General features: G+C 39.4%; 1 protein-coding gene across 1 annotated transcript; it reads left to right on the top strand.

Annotated features, from left to right (window-relative positions):
- Nucleotides 1–3433: 3433 nt before the first annotated feature.
- On the top strand, nt 3434–4406 carry LOC114500838 (olfactory receptor 5A2-like). The gene has a single exon (XM_028517607.2). The coding sequence runs from the start codon at nt 3445–3447 to the stop codon at nt 4402–4404; it is 960 nt and encodes a 319-aa protein (XP_028373408.1). The 5' UTR covers nt 3434–3444; the 3' UTR covers nt 4405–4406.
- Nucleotides 4407–14974: the final 10568 nt, after the last annotated feature.

Raw genomic sequence — 14974 nt, 5'->3', positions numbered from 1 at the left:
AAGCCAGCATTGGAACCCAACTCTCATTTTAAACACTTTGTTTCAGTACGAGGATTAGTCTGTTTGGGAGAGGTTTCACTCTCAGGGAAGGGTCTCCTCAGGTAGGAGGCTGCCCACCAAAGCAGAGGAAATCTTCCTGGACTAAGAGCAGGGAAAACTCCAAGGAAACTGAGGAAGGAGGCTGTGAATAAGACTCTGGCAATGGGTACTTGGTCCCTTTCCCCATCTCTCCAGAGAACAATTAGCACTTGACATTTTGCTCTAATGATGGCTGGGCTCTTCCTTTGGACCCAGGAGTGAGTGAAGGGCAATCAGGTGGAGGAAAAGTGTGGCTATTCCTGCCCATTAAAATAATGAACTCCCAAAGGCCATTTTGAAGGCTTGGTAATAAAGGTGCAGGGATTCTGAAAGCAGATACTACTATGTGCATGAGGTCAAAATATAACAAGTGACCCAGAAACCAGGCATAGAGCAGTGGGAAATGCAGGTGAATTGATGTATGCAAAAAATGTTATTGGAACAAAGAAACCAGTAATTCTTCTGTGTCATGAGATCTCAGGACTCTTCTACCTGAAGGAATTCAGTAAGTCCCAGCTCCTTCCTCCCACCTCATTCATTCAACAAATGACAACCATGAAGTTACAGCCTATTTCATGTTTTATCTGTAAAAGGGGCAGAGTAACTCTGCCCACCTCCAGGGAGGATTAAATGAATCAGTATAAATCAAGTCCTCAGAACAGTGTCTGGTACTCAAAAGCCCTAAATAAGTGGTTGTGATTCTATCATATATTACATTGTTTGCTATTATAATTGAGCACCCATTATAAGCCAAACACTCTGCTAAGGTCTGTGAATAAGGAGTGAAAAAATTCATTTATTCAACAAATATTTACTTTACCTTTGTCCCAGACATGGTGCTAGGGACTCAGGAGTGGTCAATAAACAGAACAGACAGAGCTCCCTGCCTGCCTTTGAGTGGTCTGCATTCTGGTGGGGAGGAGTCCATTAATATAGGAGACACCAAACCCATGCTATTTCCTCTTTGGTAGGGTTAATGGATTAATGTCACAGTGAAGATTCGTTTCAGCTCTTCTTGGTTTTGGCTGCCCAGGTGGTGGTGATTGTGGAGAAATTTAACATTTTTAGAGAACACGAAGCTAAGGGCAATGCTTATTTGAACAACTTTATTGAGATAGCTTTAACATGTAGAAATTGTACATATGTGAGGTGTACAAATTGATGTTTTTACACACACACCTACACTGTGGAAAGATCATCACAAAAAAGCTAAATAACTTAGGCACCATCTCTACTTAGTCACCCTCATGCATGTCTGTGTTGTGTGTGTGTGTGGTGAGGAGATTTAGTGTAAGATCTATCCTCTTAAAAAACTTCTAGTATATGATGCAGTAATATTAACTATTGGCACTGTGTTGTTCATTAGATCTCCAAAACTTACTTATTCGGAATAACTGAACCTTTGTATCCTTTGACCACTGTCTCTCCATTCCTCTAACCCTCCCTCAGCCCTAGGCAACCAACATTCTACTGTCTACTTTTATGAATTTGACTCTTTTATTTTAGATTCCACATGTAAGTGTGATCATGCAGAACTTGTCTTTCTGCATCTGGCTAATTTTACTTAGCATGATGTCCTCCAGTTTCATCCATGCTGTCGTAAATGACAAGATTTCCTTCTCTTTTATGTTTGAATAATAATTTGTCTATCATCTGTCTGTCTGTCTCTCTCTCACACATCTTCTTTGTCTATTCATCTTTCTATGGACATTTAGGTTGTTCTCATATGTAAATAATGCAATAAACATCGGTGTGCTTTGAAATACTAGTTTCATTTCCTTTGGATATTTACGCATGGGATTGCTGGGTTATTTGGTAGTTTATTTTTAATGTTTTGAGGAAACTTCATACTGTTTTCCATGATGGCTTTACCAATTTACATTCCCACCAACAGTGCCCAAGGGTTTTCTCTTCTCTACATCTTTGCCCACACTTATCTTTTGTCTTTTTAACGATAACCATCCTGAAAGGTGTGAAGTGGAATCTCATGGTTTTGACTTGCATTTTCCTGATGGTTAGTGATCTTGAGCACCCCTTTGTGTAGAAGAGATTTTAATATGATGAGTGACAGAGCAACACCATCAGATAATTGCAAATGGTTGCAAACATGCACAATCGAATTCCATAAAATAATTCCATAAAGATGACTTTATTTTTACCACTGAGTCTTCCCCAGGGTGTGTCTGCCTTTTTATAGCCATTTATACTTTCCCACTTTGATCTTACATCAGTACTAGCCTGTCTTTTTTAATGCAAAATGTGTCTGGGCTTACCTCATGTGTTAAAAATAATAATCTGGTCTGGCCTGATGATATCAAAGTTGTTTCTTACCTATTTTTTCTATTTATTTCTAATTTTTAAAATTTTCTTGACTTTACCAGGTGACATTGGTTAACAAAATTATATAGGTTTCAGGTGTACAATTCTATAATACATCATCTGTATATTGTATTGTGTGTTCACTACCACAAGATCTCCTGCTTATTTTAAAACATTATTCTTAAGAATTTAATGAACCTCTTCATTCTTTCTTGCTCAGGATATACTAATTTCTGCTTGTTCTGGACCACCATGGCTGACCCAGTTTCAGTAAACTTTGGCATAACTTCTCTTCTCTTCCCAGGGAGGTATGTCCATAGCCCTTGTATCCCATAGTGGTGTTGATGGGCTTAGCCTAAATTTTGATCTTTTCAATGCAGTGAGTGGTCATATAATTAGAAAAAAATGTCTAGTTCTAAATGTATATATTTCTCTTAGTTTTACTACCTAAAGTAGTGGATTGTTTTTATAATGCATTGAAATTCCTTCCTCAAAGTGGAATGTGTCAAATAATGTAGCTTTTTGTATTTAGCTCTTGTTTTAGATTATCATGATAAAGATATATAAATATAAGAAGTCCCTAACTTTATTGTTAACCTGGATTTATGTCTTCAAGTCAGCAAGTCTAAAAAAGCCATAAGAAACTCAAGTCCAAAGGAACCTTGAGACTCCTCTGATTCAACCCTTTCACTTTTCAGTTGAGAAAACGAGGATCCAATAGTTGAACTGACTTTTCCGCCATCCCCAGACAGTTAGCAATGGAATATGGATAAAATTCAGATGCCTAGCTCCCCATCACTCTCTACTCTGTTAGACTGATTCTCCACTGCTCAGCAGGATATAGAATGTACAGGTTCTAAATAGACCCATGAGACTATCACAGACCAACTTCCTCTGAGAAGACTTTGCCTAGCAGGTGGCTGGGACAACAGTTAATTTGGTGTTACCTGTTCATATCACCTTCCAGGAAATATCCTCTCACATAATGAAAAACAAAATCTAACTGATCACAAGATTGCCTCTTTCTTTTATGCAGGAAGCAGGTCTATGGCTGTAGGAAGGAATAACACAATTGTGACAAAATTTATCCTCCTAGGATTTTCAGATCACCCACAAATGAAGATTTTCTTTTTTGTGTTATTTCTTGGGATTTACCTACTGACCCTAACCTGGAATCTGAGCCTCATCACCCTCATCAGGATAGATTCCCACCTCCACACACCCATGTACTTCTTCCTCAGCCACCTGTCCTTCCTAGATATCTGCTATGTGTCTTCCACAACTCCCAAGATGTTGTCTGACATCATCACAGAGCAGCAAACCATTTCCTTTGTTGGCTGTGCCACACAGTACTTCATTTTCTGTGGAATGGGGCTCACAGAATGCTTTCTTTTGGCAGCCATGGCGTATGATCGGTATGCTGCAGTCTGCAACCCCTTGCTCTACAGGGCCCTCATATCCTATACACTCTGTTTGAAGATGGTGGCAGGAGCCTATGTGGGTGGGTTCCTTTGTTCTCTCATTGAAACATACTCTGTCTATCACCATGATTTCTGTGGGCCCAATTTGATCAACCACTTCTTCTGTGACCTTCCTCCAGTCTTGGTCCTGTCATGCTCTGATACCTTCAGCAGCCAGGTGCTGAACTTCATTGTGGGTGTTGTTGCTGGAGTGGTGTCTGTGCTTGTGATCCTCATCTCTTATGGTAACATTGTTGCTGCTGTCCTGAAGACCAAAGCTGTCAAAGGCAGGACCAAGGCCTTCCGCACCTGTGCCTCTCACCTGACTGCTGTGACCCTCTTCTATGGTTCTGGTCTCTTCATGTACATGCGACCCAGTTCCAGCTACTCCCTAAACCAGGACAAGGTGGTGTCTGTATTCTACGCTCTGGTGATCCCTATGGCCAACCCCATCATCTACAGTCTTAGGAATAAGGAGATTAAAGATGCCATAAGGAAAGCTGTGGAAAGGTATGGCATGCTTTCTCATAGGCATTCATTTTTCTGATCCTGAGCTAGTGATTACAATAAAGTGTCAGCTACATCAGCTGTGCAGACTTTCACATGCTTTTGGACTAGTTGATCTACCCAATTATTTTTTCTGGCCAGACCTTTTCCAATATTTCCCTGATCAGTTTACCTATTGGTTATTGGAAAACAATTTGGCCAGTTTTGGTTTCTGGAACAAACTGCATAGACTGAGATTATAAATGTACACAACAATTTAGCACACAAGTTTACCATGGCAAAGACTGAATAACCTAAACATTAAAATAGAGTTTGTGTGTGTAGGAGGAAGACATTGAAAAAATGTTAGTCCAGCATTCAGGATGGTGATTCTTTTTATTAATTAATTAATTAATTAATTTAATTTTTTGTTTTTTAAGATTTTATTTATTTATTTTTAGAGAGGGAAGGGAGGGAGAAAGAGAAAAAGAGAGAAACATCAATGTGCAGTTGCTGGGGGCCGTGGCCTGCAACCCAGGCATGTGCCCTGACTGGGAATCAAACCTGTGATGCTTTGGTTTGCAGCCTGTGCTCAAGCAACTGAGCTATGCCAGCCAAGGCAGGGTGGTGATTCTTAAGGTAGGATAAGGATACATAGCATGGTAACCTGAGGAGGGAGACACTTTTTCTAAAACACCTGCCTTCCCCTCTCATGAGGTTCTAGTTTGCTTCTCTTAGAGCACAGGAACAGGCAGCTTCCCTGTGCTGAGAATCATGGCAATGAGGAGTCTGGTGACTCCTGGGGTATAGTACTGACTGTTGAGATGTATTAGCAGGACAGAGATGAAAAATTTCTGATTCAGGCCTTCATGACCAAACAAATAGGACAACCTCATGGCTAATTCAATCAATTCTACAGAAAGTGGTCTCTGTAATGATTTGAACAAAACCAGGGAGTCATCATGTAAGTCCAAAGTAATGGGTTTCTAAACAGCACTCAACAGTTTCTTAGGGAGCTAGAGAAGAGGAGCACACCTTCACTTGGGATGAAGGGTTCTGTTTTCAGCAGTTTTGTGATAAGTGCTAGAAGAGAACTTAGTCAAGGAACTTAAGAGAGTGATTGTTCTCAGAAGTTATGTGTCTTTAAACCATCAGTGGAAATCTGGAATCCATTTATTAAGCTGTGGCTTCTCTTAGGTATGCCATAAATAAGTACCTGCCCATAAGTCCTTGGGCAAGCTGTTTGGGGTTTGTGTGCCTTAGTTCTTCATCTGTAAAATAGGAATAATATGAGCTTATTGTGAAGAATTAAATGAGTCAGCATATGTAAAAACTTAGAATAGTGTTTTGTGTATATAGCAAATACTAAAGAAGTGATGATATTGTTTATTATTATTATTATTATTAAATCACTTATCACCACAGGAGCCAAAGAAATATAGAAAATACCTCCTTAGTTTGGTAGAGAATGTGATCTTCATAATGGCTTTCATGCATTGGGAAGTGAATGTGCAGACTACAGAAAAGAGTGGTTAAGAATTCACTGTGCTCTTAAGTCAGGAGACCTGTGGTTATTGATCTCCTTGCTGCCATTTTGCAGACACGTGAATTTATGTCAGTTACTTACAAGCATTATTTTCCTCACTTGTAAAGGGAGAATAAATATTGTGTCTACCTCATAGAATTCATACAATTAAAGGAGAATATGCATGAAAAGGGCTTTACCTTAGTGTCTGGTATTAGTCAATTTTGTATACATTAAGAGAAATCCAGGTTAATGTGCTAAAGAGAGACAAATTAAGTAGGTTTGGACTGTCAACTCAAATTGGGACATAATAGTCTCAGTAAAGGGTATACCTGTACCTCTCACCTGTGCTACTTCCTTTGCACATAAGAAGCAGTCCTTATGGGAATAGATAGAACTCAAGTTCAAAGGAAGTGGCCTCACATGGATATGCTACTGTTTTGCCAATTCTATCAGCTACTTGGACGCCTTATTCTTTTCCTTACAGCCATTTTTTCTCTTTAGTTGCCTTTATCCACACTGTAGTTCACTGAACTCCTATCCTTCAATTTACCTTTGGTAGTTAATTTCAAATTATCCTACTGCCAAAAGTCATTGGAACAACACAAAGCAATAAATAAAATCAGTTGTCACTGATGTATTTTCATCTCCATTTTTTTTGATGAACAAAGATTTTGAATATAAGATCTTTATAAAAATCTCTCTTGTTTGGTAATATATATGTTTGCCAGTAATGGATTTTTTTTCTTTGCATTGAGAAAATATAGATAGTTTTGTAGTTTGCCCAACTACCAATAAGAAAGTAACAGGCTGACGTGCTGGAGGGAAGAAATGTGGCAGGCAGAGAACTTGGAAAGAAAAGAGCTGTGATCCATTCCTTCCACTGAGAATGTACTTTCTTCTAAGGAACCACAGTTGTGTGGCTGCAGGTGTACCGAGACAAAAAAAAATGGCCCGAATGGAAGAACAGATCACAGCACTAGAACAAATACAACTAAGTGACTAAGAGATAGCCAACCTATCAGATGAACAGTTCAAAGCACTGGTGATCAGAATGCTCACAGAATCAGTTGAATTTCATCACAAATTAGATGAGAAAATGAAGGCTACGATAAGAGAAATGAAGGAAAATGCATAGGGAACCAATAGTGATGGGAAGAAAACTGGAACTCAGATCAACGGTGTGGACCAGAAGGAAGAAAGGAACATCCAACAAGAAGAGAATGAAGAAGCAAGAATTCTAAAAATTGAGTAGAGGCTTAGGAACCTCCAGGACATCTTTAAATGTTCCAACATCCGAATCATAGGCATGCCAGAAGAAGAGGAAGAGCCAGAAATTGAAAACTTATTTGAACAAATAATGAAGGAGAATTTTCCCAATCTGGCAAGGAAAGAGACTTCCAGGAAGTCCAGGAAATTCAGAGAGTCCCAAAGAAGTTGGACCCAAGGAGGAACACACCAAGGCACATCATAATTACATTAGCCAAGATTAAAGATAAGGAGAGAATCCTAAAAGCAGCAAGAGAAAAGGAGACCGTTACCTATAAAGGAGTTCCCATCAGACTGTCAGCTGATTTCTCAAAGGAGACCTTACAGTCAAGATGGGGCTGGAAAGAAGTATTTCAAGTCATGAAAGGCAAGAACCTACAGCAAAATATTACTCTATCCAGCAAAGCTTTCATTTAGAATGGAAGGGCAGATAAAGTGCTTCTCAGATAAGGTCAAGTTAAAGGAGTTCGTCATCACCAAGCCCTTATTATATGAAATGTTAAAGGGATTTATCTAAAAAAGAAAAGATAAAAAGTATGAACAGTAAAATGACAACAAACTCACAGTTATTAACAACCACACCTAAAATAAAAACAAACTAAGCAAACAACTAGAACAGGAACAGAACCACAGAAATGGAGATCACATGGAGAGTTATCAGCAGGGCAGTGGGAGGGGGACAGAGGGGAAAAATGTACAGAGAATAAGTAGCATAAATGGCAGGTAGAAAATAGACAGGGGGAGGTTAAGAATAGTATGGGAAATGTAGAAGCCAAAGAACTTATATGTATGACCCATGGACATGAACTAAAGTGGGGGTGGGGGGCGGGGGTGTGGGTGGGAGGGGCTGTGCAGGGCAGAGGGGAATAAAGGGGGGAAATGGGACAACTGTAATAGCATGATCAATAAAATACATCATTAAAAAGAAAGTAACAAACATTTATTAATAATCACTGAATTTAATGCATAAAATGGGCGTTGGTCATGGCTTGAATAAATAAAAAATACTGTGGGGTTTACAGTAAACCACGTGTTAAATAAAACTGCCCAAATAAGTGCATTTATTATGAGGCATACAAAGAGATATACAGTAAGCAGAATATCTTTGGCACTGAAAGAATAAGGTATTTTATAGCTATTTGAAGCAAGACAGGGTACAGCTGTATCCAGGCAGGGTTAGCTAACTGGAGATGAATTCACTTTAGTAAAATTACCACAGTCCAGGGCGTGGTGCTCATCTTTGCAGCCTCTGAAAATGATTTCCAGATGGGCTGAAGTTTCTGAGCTCAGAATAGCTAGGTCCATATGCTAGGATGCCACTTTTAGTGTTCAGTGGGGAACAAAATTGCCAAGCTTGAACCTGTGGCTCAATTCTCTGTTTTGCTGAGGAAACCTCATGGAAGACAAATTGCAATTTAAAGTCTGTTTGGAGAGAAAGGAATCAAAGCAAAGTGGATAATGTGTATCAGTGTTCTCTGTGGCCAGCTACAGGGCCCACACTGGCTGAGGGCCTGGGCTGAGGAGCGGTCAGTTTTTTTCTCCCCAGGCATTCATTGTCTTCTATGTGACCATCTTCCCCTCTAATCACTGTATTATTCGCAGATTGACAGATTTTCCTTCTTTTGGTCTAGAAAAATTTTGTCTTCAAAACACCTCTGTCACATATTGCATTTATCTATCATGGTCTGATTGTATAGTTTAATTTTTGGAGTTTTTAGACAAAGCGTTATTGTCCATGTGAACCACCTACAGTCCCCTAATTTGGGTGGGGGGGGAGGTACATATGATTACACACACACACTCACTCACATACTCATGAATTAGTGACTGGTACATTAAATGGACTCTGATGAGATTTTTAACCTTTTCCCAAAGATTAATAGTTTCATGTGTTTAGTCTTACACCTAGACAAACTTAGAGCTTGACTCTTCCGTAATCATTCACACAAATGAAGAAACACTTGTGTTTACCTTTCTTGTGTCCAGATAACTGATTTGGGTCTTCCTGACCTTCATTGGAGCAGGAAGAGCCTGACCATTTTGCACATAAAGATATTCCATGAATCCCCATATTCTCCCATCAGCTTGATCTATTATGACCTTCCCCAAACACCTAAATAACTGGGGCAAGGTAAACCAACTGTTTGTGTGTGGCTTTTGTGCTTTTATTCCACCCTCACTCTTCCCATGCTTCCCTCTCCCCTTCTACTTGTATGCTGACAGCCTATCTATGATTCCACTTACAGATTTGGCGGAGATGAAATTCCCCTCGTACCTACAAGTAAAGAGATTGCCATAGAAGGCTCTTGCAATCGTGGCTCGGACCAGTTATAAACTGGGTGTGGCAGCATAATAAAATAATAAAAAATTTTGTTATTTTGTGAGTTACTTTGAAAAGAAAAGGGAAACCAGAACTGAAGCACCAAAGGCTTAGTCTTCTTTGGTGTTGGGCTACAAAACAAAAATTGCTTATTTTTTTGCATATTTGGGAAAAGAAGATAGCAAGGTGGGGGGAGGGAGGTAGAAAGGTTCTTTCTTGGCTCGAGAAGATTGAATATAGTATTTACTTTTTCAGAGTTTCCTACATACTTTGCCCAGTTCTACCTGTTTTCCTCCTTGTCTCTGTCCTTCATACAATTATTTTCTCCTCTCATTTTCCCTCTCCCATCTTGTAATCCTTTAATCCATGTAGTTGAAGCCTTGGGAAAAAAGAGAGATATTTACATTTCTTCTTCCCTACTCTAAATATCTTTAAGGTATTTCTGAACATGATCCATCCATGGAGCCCCATCTAAAAGTAAAAACAAACAAACAAACAAAACAAAAAAACAATGACCAAAAAACAAACAAACTCCAAAACAAAACAAAACTAGTCCAAAATAAGAGGGTGGAGTTGAGACTCCCTTATGGCAGAGAGCCTGACTCAGCATTGCTGGAGGTGTTTGCTACTTCCTGGTGTTTTTCCCAGACAGGGGTTTCTGATGATTGTTTCTATGCTTTGGTGACACAATTTATGTTTAGATAACATGGTTGGAAGGTTGATATTACTATATCGGCCTTGTGATTCTTATAGGGTGAAAGGAGGACTCCTTGATATCAAAATGTCTCAAAAGATTAACACCATAAAGGGACATCTTGGAGCCTAAGTAAGAGACCAAGTAACAGAGTTGGTCTGTCTCTACCACCGCAGAGGGAAGTTATGTGCAGCTTGCGTGGCTTTAATTACTCCTTCTTTGTTGTAGGTTGTGCTTCCGAGTTCTCTCTTAGATATGGCAGGGAAAACTCATGGCATTTAAGCCCCTCTTCTTCCACAGCTAGGCAATTTCTAAAGATGCTGAGCAAGTCACTTGTTACTAACAAAAGACCATGTGCTCATCCCAGAGTACTAATGGAGTGGGTTACCCTCAAAGGCTCAAGTGGAAATACCTATTGGCCATTTCTGAACACCTTGGCACAAAGTAAAACAGTTGGGTCACAGGAGAGTAAAGCTTTTCAGAACTCTTAGGTGTGTCATTAGGGGCTCTGTTCTAAGGCATGTCAAGGCCAGGAAGTTCCAGGAGGAGCTTTGAAGATTTATGAATATTATAGTTTCATATCATTGCCCTTGAAGTCTACGTTTTATAAGGGGTTGCTTCCTTGGCAGCTCATTTAGCCTGAAAAGCAAAGATTTGTTGAAAGATGATCTAAGAATGTAGGCTGTGTAATACCCTTCGGCATAAAGTGGGCGCTGGAGACCTCTGTCTCATTTGGTTAGTGTTTAAGTTGAGAGAACACATACCCAGGGGAAGAGCTGTGGGTTGTTTGTGAGGGGCCTATACTATCTGATTTGTTTCAACTAAAAAGGCAAATCTGAGCAGCCTGCAGAGGACTGTGGAGGACCGTGTTCTTGAATTGAGTGGGTCCCATGCAGTTTTGGTTAACACGTCAGGATCTAGAGGAAGTGAGAAACCACCAGCCAAGAATAAATAAATACTTGGTCTCCTGAGAGTAATCCTGTCTGTATCGGTCTTGATAGGCAAAGCCCTTCAGTTTTCTTTCCTGGTGTACAGATATGTTGAACTTTAAAATAAAGTCCACCAAGTAAATCTTAGGATGGGCTATTGATGAAATCTCTCAAAGGGGCCACTTTTTCTTTTTCTAATTTTTTTTTATTGACTAGGCTATTACAGTTGTCCCAGTATATCCTCCTTGCCCTCCTCCACCCAGCAACTCCTATTCCCTCAGGCCATCCCCACAACATTGTTCATGGCCATGGCTCATGCATATAAGTTCTTTGGCTACTCCATTTCCTATACCATAATTTACATGCCCATGGCTATTCTGTAACTACCTATTTGTACCTCTCAATCCCCTCACCTCTTCACCCACACCCACAAAACCCCCTTCAATCTGGCAATCTTTTTCTCAAATAAGTCCCTTTAACATTTCATGTAATAATGGTTTAGTGATGATGAACTCCTTTAGATTTTTCTTGTCTGGGAAGCTCTCTGTCTGCCCTTCCGTTCTAAACAATAGCTTTGCTGGGTAAAGCCATCCTGGCTGTAGATCCCTGTGTTTCAAGACTTTGAATATTTCCTGCTAATCCCTTCAAACCTGAAAAATTTATTTTGAGAAATCAGCTGATAGTCTTAGGGGAACTCCCCTGTAGATAACTAACTGCTTTTCTCTTGCTGCTCTTAAGATTCTTTCTTTATCTTTAACCTTTGGCCTTCTAAATATGATGTGTCTTGGAGTGGGCCTCTTTGCATCTATCTTGCGTGGGAACCTCTGTGCTTCCTGGACTTGCATGTCTATTTCCTTCACTAAATCAGGGAAGTTTTCTTTCATTATTTTTCATATAAATTTCCAATTTCTTACTCTTTCCCTTCTCTTTCTGGCACCCCTATGATGCAAACTTTGGAATGTTTGAAGTTGTCCCATAGGCTCCTTACACTATTCTTGTTTTTTTGGATTCTTTTTCCTTCTTGTTGTTCTGATTGGTTGTTTTTTGCTTTCTTTTCTTTTTCTTTTTTTTAAATATATTTTATTGATTATGCTATTACAGTTGCCCCATTTCCCCCCCTTTATTCCCCTCTGCCCTGAACCCCCTTCTCATGCCCATTCCCACCCACCCCCACTTAGTGGTATATATAAGTTCTTTGGCTTCTACATTTTTTGCACTATTCTTAACCTCCCCCTGTCTATTTTGTACCTACCATTTGTGCTACTTATTCCCTGAACCTTTTCCCCCATTCCCGTCCCCCTCCCCACTGATAACCTCCATTATCTCCATTTCTATGATTCTGTTCCTGTTCTACTTGTTTGCTTAGTTTGTTTTTGTTTTTGTCTTATGTTCAGTTCTTCATAGTTGTGAATTTGTTGTCATTTTACTGTCCATATTTTTGATCATCTTCTTTTTCTTAGATAAATCCCTTTAACATTTTATATAAGGGCTTGTTGATGATGAACTCCTTTAACTTGACCTTATCTGGGAAGCACTTTCTCTGCCCTTCCATTCTAAATGAGAGCTTTGTCTGATAGAGTAATCTTGGATGTAAGTCCTTGCCTTTCATGACTTCACATATTTCTTTCCAGGCCCTTCTTGCCTGCAAGGTTTCTTTTGAGAAATCAGCTGATAGTTTTATGGGCACTCCTTTGTATACAATTCTTTCCTTTCCTCTTGCTACTTTTAAGATTCTCTTTTTATCTTTAATCTTGGGTAATGTAATTATGATGTACCTTTGGGTGTTTCTCCTTGGGTCCAATTTGTTTGAGACTCTCTGGGCTTCCTGGACTTCCTGGAAGTCTATTTCCTTTGACAGATTAAGGCAGTTTTCCTTCATTATTTGTTCAAATAAGTTTTCCATTTCTTGCTCTTCCTCTTCTCCTTCTAGCACCTCTATGAGTTGGATGTTGGAATGTTTAACGTTGTCTCAGTTGTTCCTAAGCCTCTCTTCATTTTTTTGAACTCTTGTTTCTTCATTCTGTTCCATTTGGATGTTTATTTATTCCTTTTGTTCCAAATTGTTGATCTGAGTCCTGGTTTCCTGTTGGCTCCTGTTGAGTCCTGTCCCTGTTGGCTCCCTGAATATTTTGCTTTTTTTCACTTTTGGTGGCCTTCATTTGTTCTTTCATTTTTTGACCAAACTCATTCAGTTCTGTGAGCATCTTGATTACCAGTGTTTTGAACTCCACATCAGATAGGCTGGGTATTTCCTCATCGCTTAGCTCTTTCTCTGGAGTTTTGCTCTGTTCTTTCATTTGGGCCATATTTCTTTGTCTTGGCACACCTATTAAGTTGTAAGTGGGTGGGGCCTTAGGTATTCACCAGGGCAGGCAGATTGCTGCGTTGTGGTGCTGTCTGTGGGGGAGTGGTCAGAGAGAGAAAAATGCCTCTTCCTTGCTTGGCTCTAGCCCCACTTTTCAATGAATTCTGTGAGACTTGGAGTTTCTCCTGCCATTGTAACCCCCACAGTATTTTACAGCTAGAAGTTTTGAGCCTTTAGTTTCCTGTTCAGCTAGCCCCACCTCGTGCACTGTGTCCTCCACCTTGCCATGTGTCCTCTCCACTTGGCTGCCTGTCTCCCATCTCTCTGCCCCTCCTAGTGCAACTAGACATTGATCTAGACAAGTAGTGCAACTCCTACTTGTCTAGATCAATGTCTCTTTAACTCCTTGGTTGTCAGAGTTCCATGTGGTTTTATTTTCTGGCACTTATAGTTGTTTATTGTTTTTAAATTGCTTGCTATCCTTCTTTTGGTTGTGTGAGGATGTGAAGTGTTTCTACCTATGCCTCCATCTTGGCTGAAACCCTCTCTTTCATTTATTTCTGCTCTAAGCATTGTTATTTTGTTCTTTTGCTAACTTTGAGCTTGAATTTGTTATTTGATTTTGGTACCTTGAAGTGTAAATTTAGGTTGTTTATATCAGATTTTTTTTTCTTAATAGACACAACCATCTCCATAAACATCCCTCTAAGAACTGCTTTTACACCATTCCATATGTTTTGGTGTGTTGTGTTTCTATTTCATTTGTTTCAAGATTAAAAAAAATCTCTTTAGGTTTATCCTTTGACACATTGGTTGTTCAGTAGTGTTTTGTTTAGTTTCTACATGTTTAAAAATTTCCCACCTTTTCTCTTGTTGATTTTTAGTTTTATAGCATTGTGGTTAGAAAAGATACTTGATATGATTTCAATCTTCTTAAATTTGCAAGTCAGGAAGAGAACTTTCACCAGAATGACTATGTAGGCACTCTGATCTCAGACTTCCAGCCTGAAGGACTGTGAGAAAATAAATTTTTATTATTTAAACTACCCCGTCTGTGGTATTTTGTTATTGCAGCCTGAGTTGATAAATAGTAAGATAATACTTAGGATAAAAATGGAAGCAATTAATGGTAATTGTCTGGAATTTCATATGTTAATCTAGATTGACTCAATTACTAGAAAACAAAAATGAATCAATAACCAGAATGATAGGGACTAGAAGTGCAAAATCACTAAATGAGTCATCCCATGTAGGAGTGATGATAAGTATACATCCTCTACTTCCACCTTTTGGTTCTCAGACCCATGTTGACCTATGCAGGATAACGCACCATAGAATGGTTGTAATTTAGTATATATATGATAGCTTTCTGGAGGACACCCATCATCACATGCTATCTTCTTAGACTTGGCACCTTAGTTATCCCTTCAGCAGTTCATTTAATCACTCTATTAGCTAAGCAGCTACTGGATGATGTGCTGTGTGAGAGCACCAGTGGATCCCTTGGTCATGTGCTCACTGCTGCATCTTCTTTGCTATAAAGTAGATTCCTTGGGTGGGTGTGGTTGCATTTGTGGTGGGAGATGAAG

This window comes from Phyllostomus discolor, chromosome 6 (assembly GCF_004126475.2).
Source record: "Phyllostomus discolor isolate MPI-MPIP mPhyDis1 chromosome 6, mPhyDis1.pri.v3, whole genome shotgun sequence".
NCBI classification, from domain to species: Eukaryota; Metazoa; Chordata; class Mammalia; order Chiroptera; family Phyllostomidae; genus Phyllostomus; species Phyllostomus discolor.
The sequence above is the reverse complement of the archived record's forward strand: the minus strand, read 5'-3'. Positions and strand labels throughout refer to the sequence as shown.

Bases quoted from the DNA above. Each gene is read 5' to 3' on its own strand.
- LOC114500838 (XM_028517607.2), top strand. From the start codon at position 3,445: ATGGCTGTAGGAAGGAATAACACAATTGTGACAAAATTTATCCTCCTA.